This window comes from Cervus canadensis, chromosome 29 (assembly GCF_019320065.1).
Source record: "Cervus canadensis isolate Bull #8, Minnesota chromosome 29, ASM1932006v1, whole genome shotgun sequence".
In the NCBI taxonomy this organism is placed as follows: Eukaryota; Metazoa; Chordata; class Mammalia; order Artiodactyla; family Cervidae; genus Cervus; species Cervus canadensis.
This window is the reverse complement of record NC_057414.1, coordinates 27,240,683-27,255,168: the sequence shown is the minus strand read 5'-3', so window position 1 is coordinate 27,255,168 and position 14,486 is coordinate 27,240,683. Positions and strand designations below refer to the sequence as shown.

The following is a 14,486-nucleotide window of genomic DNA, read 5'->3' as shown; positions in this document are numbered from 1 at the left end:
CTCTAGAAAAAAGTGCAAAATCCTAGTTATGATCTCTCCGTGGTGCTGAAGCAAGACTCCCCGTTCTTGTTCGGTCACTCAGATATCTCGGTCATTTGTTATGAAACGATCACATTCCTTTTCAGCCCTTCATGTGGAGTCTAATTGTAAATGGTTTCGACTGTCAGTGATAGCTTCCTACTAATTTAACTACGAATAAAATCGGGTCAGGTTCTTTAAATTTAACGTTCTATTATTTTAGCGGACGAGAAATTATCCTCTCTTTTATTCTTGTCCTCGCGCAGGCCCCAGATCATGCCTTGTTGGAGGTGCCCAGAAGGTGGCCGGACTGCAAAAGATTAGGCAGATTTCAGTGTTAAACCTGCACTCCCGGCTCTTAGAACTACATTTCCCATAAAGGTGGACTACATTTCCCATGAGGACGCGGCGCAAAGTGACAGCTTCCTGTCTCGAAGAAAGCGGCGTGGCCGACAACCGGAAGGTAAGTGTGCGGGTGTTGGGGGGTGAATTATTTTCTGGGTTCTACAAAGAGGAACGAACAGATGGGCAAGCAGATGGACGTTTCTGTCATTTCCCCTATGCTCCCTTTTCTGTACCTTGATCTTTTCAGGAGAGCACTCTTTTGAGTATGGAAGTGGAACCTCGCTAAAGACCCTGTGTTTTTGTGTCTGGTGTTTCTTGTAGCAGTTGTCAGAAACGTGCAGCAGTTAGGAGCTTGTTTACTTCGATTTCTTGAGGCCCCTGGGACCGCGGAGTGTAGTCTCTTCTGCCTCAGAATTCGTTTGCTCATGAAACCAAATATTAGTTAGATGTGGAGATTCCGGTAGTATGTGGAGTGGGGAGGTGTGGCAACAGTTTCCCCCCAAATTTGAACATTGGTTTGATAATTTGGTGACCCCTTTCCTGGACTTCCGTGGTGGCTCAGCTGGTATGAAGAATCTGCCCACAATGCGGGACAGCTGGTTCGATTCCTGGGTTGGGAGCATCCCCTGGAGATGAGAAAGGGTACCCACTCCAGTATTCTGGGCTGGAGATTTCCATGGACCGTATACCATGGGGTCGCAGTCAGACACGACTGAGCGACTTTTACTTCCCTTCCTCCTATTACACAGCTGCTTGAGAACCACTGCGCTTCACCCTGAGGGGAGCTGGCGTTCTGGGGAAAACTACTGACTCAGTTCCCTTTTGCCAAAAATGTCTTAGTACCGGTTTAATACCTTTGGTCTAGTTAATTGGTTTCATAAGGTAGGTAATATTGGGCTTTGAGAAATAGATGAAGAGGCAAACCACTGGGAGTTTTTTTTTTAACTGATTTGTATGTAAAAAATGCTATGTTTGTGTTAACTTTTAAAAAGAGGTACAAACTACCTTGAATCCCACTACCTGGAGTTAGGTGTGTTGATCTTTCCTTGTGCTTTGTGTGGGCAGTCAGACAGTGTGTGCGGCCTGTATGCTTGATCTAATTTTCCTTTTTCTATTAGCTTCCCATATATTTCCAATGACTAATGTCTAATTACTTCACTGTTGTTGGACAGTTGGCAGTTTTTATTTATTTGCAGTGAATGTTACCTTACATGTATCTTTGAGCCACTGATTATTTCTCTCCCTGATGAACGCTTAACAATGGAACTGGGTGAATGAATGAATGATGTAACTTAAAATATTATGGAGAAAATGTATTTTAGCAGAAAGTAATGGTCAAGGTCATTCATTTTTGTTACATGGCTGTTTTTCCCTTGAACAAGCAAGCTATTTCTGCTGTCACTCTTCTAGCTTAAATGCTAAACCTAACAGCCTCTAGGTTTTAGGTATTATTGGAACAGAAGTGAAGAACAAACAGATCCAAAAGTTCAGATGAGCTCAGTTAGTGATTTGACCCCAACAGGCCAGATTCATTTTGGTTGTTATGTCTGCATCTGGCTCCCGCTGCTAGTAGTTTGAAGCTCTGTTGCAGTGTGGCAATAGCTTTCAAATGACAGACATGATCTCTAAGAAAATCTCAGAGGCAAATTATAAAAAGTATGGCATTCCAGAAGTGACAAACGGAGGGCAACATATTACTGAAATAATTCTGAAACAAAACTTGGGTTAGAACCTTGCATGGGATATCGTGCTATTATTGAGCATCTATTAAAAAACATTTAACATGGTTAGTGGAATTACTGTATTCCTTTAGTAACAAAGGTTATCTTGCTCTTCCTTTATGTAGGATTGTGTGTAAAGGCCAGGTTTTTGTTCATTCCCTGTGGCTCTCATTTAGGTGCGGAGAGTATGATGCAGAGTATGATTGGAAGCAGAATCATAACCTAGGTTTGAGATTGCCTTTGGAAAATATTTAAGGGAAAATAAGGTCAAGTTCACAAATTTCCAAAAGTCTTTAATAGGTAAGCTTACTGCTCAGCAACTTTAAAAACACAATGATAAAAACAGCAACTCACACTGGCCAAAAGTAACAAGTTCATGAAACAAATAGTGCTGGCTTTGCTCACTAAGACAAAACAGAAAGCCTAGGTCTGTTTTTCTGGCATGATTCCTCTTGCAACTGCTAGATGTGATGGTCATTTGGAAGTTAAGTGGTAGATACCAATGTGACATATATCTAGGAAAGACCAGTGATGGGTGAAGTCCTTACTCTGTGTTCCATGGTATTTTGAGTTAGTTGTTTCTATTTAAATAAAAGGAGAGATACTAAGAACCAGATTATTGCAAACAATCCTGTGAAAGGAGAGACTAGTTTAAAAAAAAAAAGACTTAAGAAGGAGAAAGAGGGAAGGAAGGAAGTTTCTTGGGCATCACACCATTTGCAAGGTCACAACGAACACCCCAGCGAAGGGCAGATCGTTTCTTCTCAGTTGGCACTAGGTAATTGTTGGGAACATATATATGCTGAGGCTTGGACTGGGCTTCTGCACGACAAAGCATCTGCTCTCGGATACCCCAGCGTAATTCCTTCCTGTGATCTTCACCAGGTAACCGCATGGAGTCCCAGTCTCGTTTATATTCAAAATAGCGGGCTACCCGGTCTATCTTGCCCCGGTTTCGGCTCAACTGGTCCAGCCCTGGGAGGATAAAGGACTTGGGCCGGCTGGCAACAATCAGGTCTTGTTCATAAGCTGGAGGGCCTATTTCTTCTCTTCGTAGATAGCAAATGAGCTGATCTTGAGAAATTCCTTGGTATTCACGTGGTAGACTAAATTTTTGTGAAATATCAACTGGAGATTCCCTGTCTTCCTGGAAGTGCAGATTCATCAGCCTTTGTCTTAAGTCCCAGACATCCATGTCACTTTCTGTACCAGACTCTGATTCACTGATCATTGACTCATCTGTCACTAATACTTCCCCACCTGGCTTTCGACGCAGCACCTTTCTCTTCATAACTGGCTTTCGGAGTCTTTGGGAGGTCTCTGAGACTGCTTCTGAAGGGGCATTGCTTTCTATGTGTGGGTAATGCAGTTGTGCAGGAAAAGCAGGTCGCTTTCCTGAGGTTACTGAGGCTTTACTGTAGGGATCATACAGGATGGACTGGGCTTCTCTCCTGACATCTCCCTCACCGTGGCCTGCACAGATATGAGTGTAAGCTTTAGCGGCTACTAGCATTCGTTCTTCTGGATCCATATCAGCCCATTTTAGTCCATCAGGTCCCACAAGTTCCTCCACTGCTTCTCCTACACTGAAGGACCTTCTGTAAGAGAAAATCACTGATTAGACCTCTGATAATAAACTTCCAGCTCAAACACCATTCCCTTCCTATGTACTATTTTATAGCAGTGAAACAGAACAGTCATAAGTACAACAGTTAAGTATATGGTAAAATACAGATTAGTACAGGCAGTAAGGGAGCACTTTGGAGGGGCAGTAACTCAGTTCAGTTCAGTCGCCCTGTCGTCTTTGACTCTTTGCGACCCCATGGACTGCAGCACACCAGGCTTCCCTGTCCATCACCAACTCCTGGAGCTTGCTCACTCAGGTCCATCGAGTCGGTGATGCCTCCAACCATCTCATCCTCTGTCGTCCCTTCTCCTCCTGCCTTCAATCTTTCCCAGCATCAGGGTCTTTTCCAATGAGTCAGTTCTTCCCAGCAGGTGGCCAGAGTATTGGAGTTTCAGTTTCAACATCAATCCTTCCAATGAAAATTCACGACTGATTTCTTTTAGGATGGACTGGTTTGATCTCCAGGCAGTCCAACGGACTCTCAAGAGTCTTCTCTTGGACCACAGTTCAAAAGCATCAATTCTTCAGGGCTCAGCTTTCTTTAGAGTCCACTCTCACTTCCATACATGGCTACTGGAAAAACCATACCTTTGGCTAGGCAGATCTTAGTTGCCAAAGTAATGTCTCTGCTTTTTAATATGCTGTCTAGGTTGGTCACAGTTTTTCTTCCAAGGAGCAAGCGTCTTTTGATTTCATGGCTGCAGTCATTTTGCAGGCATTAACTCAACTCACGGTTTATTACCCACTTTCATTTCCAGGCTCTTCTTAAATCACTCCCAATTCTACTGCCTGGAAGTCTGCCACCTTGAGTAGCTCCTAGGATAGGTGGGTTCTGGCATAAGAAAAGCTCAAGAGATTAATGATATGGGGCATAATGCTTCATGTACATTATCTAACTTGGACTTTAGAGGGACACTTTATGGACCCAGCACTGTTTTCATGTGCTTTACATTTATTAACTCATGTAATCCTCACAGCTGTGGGATAAGTACTTTTAGTATCTCCTTTTCACAGATGAGTAGCATGAGGCATGGACAGATTAAATAGCCTAAGGTTACAGCGCTAGTAAGTGGTTGAGCTGGAATGCTAACTCAGGCAGTCTGGGTTCAGAGTCCATGCTTTTAACTGTGAGAGTGATTTGATCCAAAAGACCATCACAAGCACACACTCCTTATGCTTAAGTCCTTTAAGTACCCAAACCAAACACCCAATGCCAGTTTCCTGACTGGATCTAGAATGCGTATCTACTGCCCACTATTTCCTGTATCTCTGATATTTTTCTCAGGCTGAAAAACTAATACATGTACATGTACATGTAGTTTAAAGCAAGGACTCCCCACCCCCTCACCCAAAGCAAGTTTCACTGTCAAAGGCAGCTTCTTATCATTTCTCCAGTAATTTTCCATATTCATATACACATTTTTATACCATAAAGAAACTCTTTTGAGTCCTAAACAGTCTTAGTGATCCAGCTGTGTCAGTGTCAGAAATAAGAGACTGACTTCATTGTTTAAAGGTATATAGAAGTCCAAGGTATGGACATACCATAATTTATTCAGCGTGTTCCAGAGTGATTTAATTTAGTGATTTCATTTTTGTTCTTAAAAACGAGTCTTATAACAAATACCTTGTTAAGTTTTACATACTTGTGCAAGCATATGTGTACATTCAATTTCTAGAAATGGAATAGGTGGGTCAAAGGCATGTGTGCACTCAATTTTCATAGCTGTTGCCTGATTCCCTCTAAAGAAGTACTGAGTGTGTATTCCAAAGCTTGTTTCTCGTTCCTCTCTTCAAGGTGGTATACTATCAAACACTCTCCTCTTTGCAGTCAGTTTGATGAAACAGCCCTCCTATATACTGGCATTTATTTAAATTGAGTAAATTTGAGCATCTTTGCATACATTTGTGAGATTTTTTTCCCTCTGTATGAAATATGCTTGTTTCCGTTTACCTCTCAGGTTGCTGGTATTTTCCTTATAGATCTTTATATGAAAGCTGAGTATATATGAAATACATACTATCATTACAGTTTTCTTCCAGTTTGTTATCTAACTTCTGACTTTTGGTTGTTAGAAACATATTCTTAGGTGGTCGCAGTTTTTTGGGTTTCTGCAGCTCCTTACTTATGCCTTCCCTACTTCAAGATTGTAAGATGGTTATGTCATGTTTTCTCCTAATACTTGTATAGTTTCATTTTTTACATTTAAATTTGTATCTGTCATAGAAACTCAAAGAGCAAAAAACTAAATGAGTTACCTAGACGTAAAGTAACCATCAGTCAAAGACTGTCTAGTACCGTCCCAGTTTACAGATGTAGGTACAGTTGTCCTCAGATTATTGCAATACGTCAGGAATTTCAACACTGATATCTAAATTATATTATCCAGAGTGACTTTAGTTTTCCATCATGACAATTTTAACTACTAGAGGTACAGAAATCTCTTATCAGAACATGCATTAAATTTGACTTAGAAAGATCTTAATGCTTAATTACCTTCTTTGTGCCATCAAGCTGCTTAAAGGGGTAAAATCTTGATTCCAGATTCTACTTCCAATATGAAGTACAATCACTGACAAGTTTCTTCCACTGGGCCAGCTTGAGCTGCACCACCTTTAAGACAGAACTGTTTCAGATGACAGAACACACCACCCACCACAAGCACTAATTTTATCTGCAATATTAGAAAGCAGCAGAAACTTGACATAGACATAATACTCCATATAAAAAGATTTTATGATTGGAAGATAGCACAAATATAATGAGACATCAAAAGGAAATGTTTTAGGGGAAAAATATCAATAACATCAATCCTCCACCATCTCGGCTCATGAATAATAGACAATTGAAATCTACATTTCCCCTAAATTCTGACTACTTAAATGTTAACAATGCTAGCTGGATTTTTTTATTTTTTGTTTGATGCTACCTTCCTTTTTCACTGTGAATTGACCAGACATGATGGAAAAGAATAATATCTAGATGATCGATCCATAATAATGAAGCTAGGGCTTGTATCCCTGGGCAGAATCCAACGTCTATATATCCCTTAGGCCTCAAATTAAATCTTAGATACTGTTTGAATATAATGGAATGATAGATACCAACATCACCAAGGGAATCAGCACTAAAACTGTGTCTCTTTACTCTCTTTTCAGATAGGGTGGATCTCTTTGTATTTATTCCCGAGGTTGTCATATCATGGCTGAAAATGACGCAGACAGAATCCAGACTGAGAAACTCCTAAAGAGAGTACAGGAACTGGAGCAGGAGGTAAAGCGACTTAAAAAAGAACAGGCCACGAACAAGGACTCAAACATTCGAGAGAATTCTTCAGGAGCTGGGGGGAAAGCTAAGCGTGCCTTTGATTTCAGTGCTCACGGTCAAAGACACGTAGCTCTAAAGATCGCCTATCTGGGCTGGGGATATCAGGGCTTTGCCAGTCAGGAAAACACAAGCAATACAATTGAAGAGAAACTGTTTGAGGCTCTAACCAAGACTCGACTGGTAGAAAACAGGCAGACATCCAACTATCACCGGTGTGGGCGAACAGACAAAGGAGTTAGTGCCTTTGGACAGGTAAGGGCCATTGTCCTGTTTTGCAAAGCAAGCAATCCTAATACATTCTAGGTGTACATACTGAGGATTCAGATTATTTGTATCTCTAAATATCGTTCTCTTAATTCCACAGGTGATTTCTCTTGACCTACGTTCTCACTTTCCAAAGGGCAGGGATTCTGAGGATCTTAACTTAAAAGACGAAGTCAATGATGTGGCTACAGAGATCCGTTATACCCACATTCTCAACCGGGTATTGCCTCCAGACATCCGAGTGCTGGCCTGGGCTCCCGTAGAAACTAGCTTCAGTGCTAGGTTCAGCTGTCTTGAGCGGACCTACCGCTATTTTTTCCCTTGTGCTAACTTAGACATTGTAACCATGAACTATGCAGCTCAGAAGTATGTTGGCACACATGATTTTAGGAACTTATGTAAAATGGACGTAGCCAATGGGGTGATTAATTTTCAGAGGACCATCCTGTCTGCTCAAGTACAGCGAGTGGGCCAGAACCTGGCCGAGGAGGGATGGCAAGAACCCTTTCAGTTATGCCAGTTTGAAGTGACTGGTCAGGCGTTCCTTTATCATCAAGTCCGCTGTATGATGGCTATTCTTTTTCTGATTGGCCAAGGAATGGAGAAGCCAGAGGTTATTGATGAGCTGCTGAACATAGAGAAAAATCCCCAGAAGCCTCAATATAGGTAAGTTAAAAACACAAACCCAGACCGTCCCCCCCCAAAAAAACAGCTATTGCCCTTAGATATATTAGAATATATTTTAAAATATTCTTCCTCTCCCCACCATTGTCTAAAAAACTAAGTTTCTGATTCTCCCTTCATGAGGCTTTTACTCTAACTTGTAGAACGTTATGAACATGTAACAGTGATTACCTTTTCATTTTCTTCTGTCATTGTTCTGTCCCTTTAGTAAGTAACAAGTGTCTGGACCAGGCCCCTTAGTTAGTTTTACAGCATTATGGTGGGGCCAAGTCAACTCACTTCTAGGTGACTTGTTACAATTGAAATTTTCCATAATGTAGATCAAGCCTAACTAAGTGATCCATGGTTTGCTGCGTTTTTCTTTTTTTAGTTATAAAGTTGTTCAACATGAGGGATGGTGTCATATCTTCTCAACTATTACATACTCCATATTGACAAAATTTCGCCCCTCCTCTTAAGCCAGCTGATCCTGTTTTTTAAGACCTGCTGGATGGCTGCTGTGTATTCTCATCCTGTTTCTTGTCTAGCATGGCTGTGGAATATCCTTTAGTCTTGTATGACTGTAAGTTTGAAAATATTAAGTGGATCTATGACCGGGAAGTTCAGGAGTTCAATGTTACCCACCTTCAGCAACTATGGGCTAATCATGCTGTGAAAACTCAGATGTTGTATAGCATGCTGCAAGGACTGGACTCTGTTGCACTGCCCTGTGGAACAGGTATGATGGGAACCAAAGTTATCCAGGGTTGTGGGGGAGGGAGATTCACAGAGTTTGGAAGTGATTCTGTTGTGGTAAAGTATCCACTATAATGCTTGACTGTATATATTACAGGACCAAAGATGGATGGAATGATAGAATGGAGAAATGTTAAGCCCTCTGTCATGAAGCAGACCAGTGCCTTTGTAGAAGGAGTGAAAATGCGCACTTATAAGCCCCTAATGGATCGTCCTAAATGCCAAGGATTAGAATCCCGGATCGAGCATTTTGTACGTAGGGGACGCATTGAACACCCACATTTATCCCATGAGGAAGAAACAAAAGCCAAAAGGGACTGTAGTGACACACTAGAGGAAGAAAATACTGTTTTTGAGAAGCCAACGAAGAGAATTTGTGTTGATGCAAAACTTAAAAGCATCATTTAACCACAGAAAACTCACCAAGATCCAGGAGGCAACAAAGCACCATTAGGCTACAGAAGTTTTTTTTATAAAAATTGACCTGTTTTTATTTTGCAAAACCAAAATACAAGACAACAATTTTTTTTTTCCATCTACAATTCAGTTATTTCCAAATATTGTAAGACCAAACAGAATCCCGGGCCCTGAGCAGGAAATTAAAATGAGACGCTGAAGCCACACAAAGGTGAATGCTGAAGATTGACATTCCAGCTGTAGGCCACAAGTCTTCCATTCAAACACACTCAATTCTTTTCCTTTCACAGTTTCTTAAAGTGTTTTACAGGAAGTTCTTTAAAATAATTTCATCTCAAATACCAGGTTTAATCAGTGATACACAGCTCCATGAAATCTGTGTCTCCATCTGACAGGAATGAAAAGTAATTTTTGTCTTTTTTGGAATCAGCCAGATTCCTTAATAAATCAGGAAAGAAGAGAGAAAATCTGGGTTGTGCTGGGTGCTGTTTCTACTTGTCTTTCAAGAGTGTGACTTTAGAAGCATTAAATCACACTCTTGCTACTACAATGGTTAGTACTAGTAATCTTTTTTTAGACGATAAAAAGGAAAACATCCAATGGACATAAAAAAGGTCAAAAACTGTTTGCTTGTTTTTCTTACTGCAGGTCATTTCCCACCCCCCACCCACCAAAAGAAGATATAAAATGAACATATGGTTGGGATGGTAACTCCCTTGGACATTCCAATTCACCCAGTTGCTTGTTCCCCATACAGAAGAGGGGAAGAAGCATTAAGTTTTATTAGTAATGTTATAGCAATAACCAGATGTGTTAATGGCAGCTTATTTCAGGTCCATCAATCCTTTGAGAACACATAGAGGAAATCATGGCTGTCATTCTCCAACTGCCCACATCTGAATACATTCCACTACCATGGAAACTACGAAGGAAGGAAAAATAGATTTATCCCGGGATTCATTTCCTAGGGTTTTTAAGCGCCCTCTCTTCCGTAGAGCCCCCAGAGCGGTGACGAGTGCTAGGAGCTGCTGTGTTTCCCGGCATGTGCTCCCATCCTCTGAGGGTCCTGAGAAGGATAGTGGATTGGTCCTGGGGCCCTCATGAAAGGAGGGGGTGGTCCCATGGGGTGGAACATGTGTGGCCCAAAACCTGGGGGTGTGGGCGGGACAATACCAGGTGGGGGTGGCAGGGCAATGTTCACCACAGCCGGAGGACCACCGGGCGGTAGGTTGAAGTAGTTGGCAGAGGCTTCTTCTTCTGCGGCAGGAGGAGGAGGAAGAGCTCCTGGGAGCCCTGGAACGGGCTCAAGCTTGACTGCAGAGTCTGTGGTTCCGTCCTTCTCCTTTTCTTTCCCTCTGGCTGCCTGGGACCTCCCCCATTTCACGTTGAGCCTGCGGCCATTGACAATCAACTTATTAAAGGACTTCTCGGCAGCCACTTCTGCAGCCTGCCTTGTGGCAAACTGGATGAAAGCACACTGCTGTCTTTGCACAACAGTGATGGTCCGGATTTCTCCAAACTGGTAGAAGTGATTCCTTAGATCGGTCTCAGTAATGGTATCGCCCAGACCACCAACATACAGTGTGGTGATAGTCTTGTCCTCTGGTGGGTCCAGACGTGGCATTGTTGAAGCCCGCTTCAAGAGTTTATCTGCCACAGGGTCATTGATTCCATAATATCGGTCTTTAATGTTCTGATCAGCAAGGGGGTCATCCGGATCTGTTGGTTTTTCATGTCTGTATGGACACTCCTCTCCTCTCTTACATTCTCCTTTCACCCAGAAGGAGCAAATGTGTGGTCGATTCCTTTTGTAGTAGGGTGTGGTCCGGGCCAGTTTGAGCAGCATGTCACTGGTGGATGTGGCTTTCCCCAACATGCCAACTGGCCGCGTTCCATCAGAGTTGGAAATCTCTCTCTCCATATTCTGCGTGTAGTACTCTTTGTTGACGTCGGACTTTGGCATGTCATCCTTAAAAGACAATCCTGCATCACGAACCTGGATAGGCAGGCCATACTCTAGGTCTAAGAGGCAGGTCTGACAGACATTCTTCAATTTACTGCAGGTCTGACACACTTCAGTCTTCTTGAAACGCATGCGGACCCCAGGGCACCAGCGAAACACTGTGAATGGCCTGGCACAGATTTTGCATTCCTTCCCATACTTTTCTTTGGTCATTCGGATATATGGGTTTTCTCCAAGACATGTCTGGCACAGAATAGGGAAGTCCGCATCCTCCCAATTCTGCCTGTTGTAGGTGTTGGAACACAGAGAGATCGCCATCTTGAGAGCGTCTGGAGGCAGCCACAGCTTGAGTTGGGAGAGGACCGCCACCAAGAAGTCTGTCTTGCACAAGAAGTTTAAACATTCCTTCTTTCCTGTCCAGGAGAACTAGAGGTGGGACAAGCAAGAAGAAATTTTTAAATGGACATGTATTTACATACACCTGGAAACCTGTGCCTTGTGTTCAAATTCATTAAAACCAGAACCCACAAGTATCTGATTTGTTGTGCTGTTCTTTTTAAAAGCAAATGACACTACTCATCTGAGTTCTCATAAAAGAGCTTTGCCCAAATGTCAAAACTTAAAAACATAAAACATATTTGATAAACTGGTTTAGTGAAAATGACCTAAGTAGATAAAACACAGCATCTTTCAGGAAGCTTATCCATCTATTAACACTGCTATGTGAGCCACAAATGGTCTTTCTCCTTTAATTTTGAGGTAAAGATCCTTCTGTTTTTAGCATAATCATGGAGTGTAGCAAAATATTCCCACTTAAACATATAAGAACAAACCAAAGCATTTTATTTTTTTCAACTTTCTACCTTATTTCAATGTACTTGCACTGGCGTTAGTTTTCAATTGAAAAAAACAAACAAACAAAAAAAACCTAGTAAAAGAACAGAGTTTAGGGAATCAAAAAAATCAACTCTAAAAAATGATACATGAGTGAAAAGCAACTAACTAAAAAGCCATGCTTAGAAGAGTCTAGTAGAAGCAAAAGAGAGGATTAGGGTCTTTGATCTTAAGTGAAATCCTTTCAAGGTTAACATAGATGTATTATCAAATCTAGAATAAGGATTTAGTGACATTATTTCTGGTAGTTGCCATAGAAAAACTCAGGACAAAAAAAAAGAAAGAAAAACTCAGGACAATCATCACAGATGAAGCAAATCAGAAGTCCCCAAATGTAACTTTGCAGAATTATCTGTATTGTATAATACAATGTACAAACTCCAAAGTCTGACCCATGGTAAGAGACTAAATGAATGTAAGTAAAGCAGGGCTTAGCTTTTACTTTGGAAAACAATTATTTCAATAGGTTATGAAGTTTAAACAAGATTTTATATACATAACATGTAAGTATATGTTACGTATATAAATAAAATGGTGCTTTGTGAGAACTATTATACCATCCATTTCAACGTTCATGCAATACAAAACTAGGTGGAAAGTAGGAAAGTAGGGACAGAAATGGAACAGGACACTGGGCTGGGTGGATTTCCAACACTAAAGCCCAAAGTGACTTTTTTTTTTTTTTAATGGCATGTGTACTATACTATGATTAGCATATTTTCTTTGCAGTCAAATTATTACACACTTTTTCTTGAGTGTATGAAGACAGGTGTTTGCAAATAATAAAATATACAATTTAGCAAGATCCGTAAGTAGCTGTCAGTTTTTTCTCTTTCTTTTTTAATATGAAGAACTGATAATCCTTTCTCCTTACCTATAGGGAAACCTTCACACAGATGCTAGAACAGCTTATATTTTGTAGATAAATACAGATATTATCTGCACCAAAATACCCAGCAGTATCTTGTCAAAATCTGAAGCCATTAAGTGCTCAAGTTGAGTTAGTTACAAATGAAAGGATTTCAAGAGTGGAAGGGAAGGGTTTAAAATTGGAAGAGGGGCTGGGTCACTAGTTAAGATTCTAAACTTTGCTGAGTTAGAACAAATTCCTCTACTTCTTGGAAGTGAAGCGTGTAGCTTCAAGCACGGCAATATTAGAGCAAAAGAAAACAAAATACCCTAAAAAAAGATAACCATAATCCAAAGAAACAACAGACTAGTGGAAATTATATAACAGGTTCAAAAATCACTAATTCACATTCCTCTTAGAGAGCTAAGTGACACACAGCGGCAGAATAGACAAAAGACAGACGATTTATCAAAGAAATCATGACTAATAAACATAAAAAGTTCCATCTCATTAATAATGCAAACAAAAACATTAAGTTATCCTTTTAGATTGGCAAGATTTTTTAATGCAGGGCAGAGTGTGGAGAAATATCTACTCTTACACTCTGTACTGCTGAGGGGGGTGGGGGAGGGGGAACCGACAGTTTTTCTAGAGGGCACTCTGGCATGAACCAGAATTTATTTCTAATTGTTTTACAATGCTGTATTGGTTTCTGCCATGCTGTATTGGAATCAGCCATAAGTGTGTATCCCCTCCCTGTTTAGCCTCCCTCCCACCCTGAATCGGAATTTAAACTGTACCATTTTTTCGAAGACACCATCCATTTCCAAGAAATTATTCTAAGGAGATAAACTGGACAAGAATACAAACATATATGTCTGCAAGTAACCACTACCATATTTCTGATGAAGAAATTAGAAAAACAAATGTCCATCCATTAGGGGACAGGTTAAATAATATGGCATAGTAGAGCCACAGCAAGAAATATTATGCCCCCATTAAAAATGATAATGCATGTCTCCATTTGATATGGATCAAATGTCTTATTCCTGAAATACTAGGGACTGAGGCATGATCTGCCTTTTAAATGAAAATGCTTTGTTATATTCAAAATAAATACACTTGACAGTCATGTAAATATCTGAAGTAAACCCAAATAGGAACACTGATTTTTAATCTGTGGCTGACAGAATCGCGAGTATTTTCTTCCTTTTTTAGTATGTATTTACCAGTGCTTGGATTTCTAAAAATAATGAGACTGTGTAACTTTTATAACCAGGAAAAAAAAGTTTTTTTTTTTTTTTTCATTCTGGGCAAGACTAAAGGGTTCTTCAATTCTACACGCTATCCTAACTCACTAGGCAAAGAGTTTCTCGCACTGTAACATACAGAATTTGACAAAGGTGAAACCAACTGGAAGGGGAGAAGAGGTTTCTCCCTTCACAATGACAACACAGAGTCTGCACCAGCTGGCCCGGGGCGTGGTCACCGTCTCGCACGCTCGGGGCCAGCCTCCGAGGAAGCTGACTCCTCCGCGGGCACGGGTCCCGCCGCCCCAAAGCCCGGTCCCCTCGCAGAGCCGGGTGGACGGACCACTGGGGTCCTCGCCGCGGCAGCCGCCCGGCGGGCAGTGGACAGGC

At 41.2% G+C, this 14,486-nt stretch overlaps 3 protein-coding genes across 5 annotated transcripts in view; 1 reads left to right on the top strand and 2 right to left on the bottom strand.

The window, feature by feature from the left end:
* The first annotated feature begins 435 nt into the window (after window positions 1-435).
* Window positions 436-9,213, top strand: LOC122430556 (tRNA pseudouridine(38/39) synthase-like). 2 transcript variants are annotated; one of them, XM_043451186.1, is made up of 5 exons: window positions 436-481; window positions 6,871-7,291; window positions 7,404-7,969; window positions 8,515-8,705; window positions 8,820-9,213. In XM_043451186.1, the coding sequence occupies exons 2-5, from the start codon at window positions 6,914-6,916 to the stop codon at window positions 9,128-9,130; spliced, it is 1,446 nt and encodes a 481-aa protein (XP_043307121.1). In that variant the 5' UTR covers window positions 436-481; window positions 6,871-6,913; the 3' UTR covers window positions 9,131-9,213. The 2 variants fall into 2 exon arrangements, with proteins under 2 accessions (XP_043307121.1, XP_043307120.1); XM_043451185.1 differs by lacking the exon at window positions 436-481 and adding an exon at window positions 1,320-2,384.
* Window positions 2,352-6,327, bottom strand: LOC122430560 (hydrolethalus syndrome protein 1 homolog). Its single transcript, XM_043451195.1, has 2 exons — window positions 6,209-6,327; window positions 2,352-3,682 (listed from the first exon to the last, which is right to left on the bottom strand). Exons 1-2 carry the CDS (start codon window positions 6,220-6,222, stop codon window positions 2,752-2,754), a joined length of 945 nt encoding a protein of 314 aa, XP_043307130.1. The 5' UTR covers window positions 6,223-6,327; the 3' UTR covers window positions 2,352-2,751.
* The window catches only part of LOC122430558 (pre-mRNA-splicing factor RBM22-like), a 44,030-nt gene continuing 38,730 nt past the window's right edge, over window positions 9,187-14,486 (bottom strand). For both annotated transcript variants that reach the window (XM_043451190.1, XM_043451189.1), the window contains exon 2: window positions 9,187-11,528. In XM_043451190.1, coding sequence (XP_043307125.1) covers window positions 10,158-11,420 — 1,263 coding nt within the window. In that variant the 5' untranslated portion in view covers window positions 11,421-11,528 and the 3' untranslated portion in view covers window positions 9,187-10,157. The remainder of the gene's footprint in view (window positions 11,529-14,486) is intronic.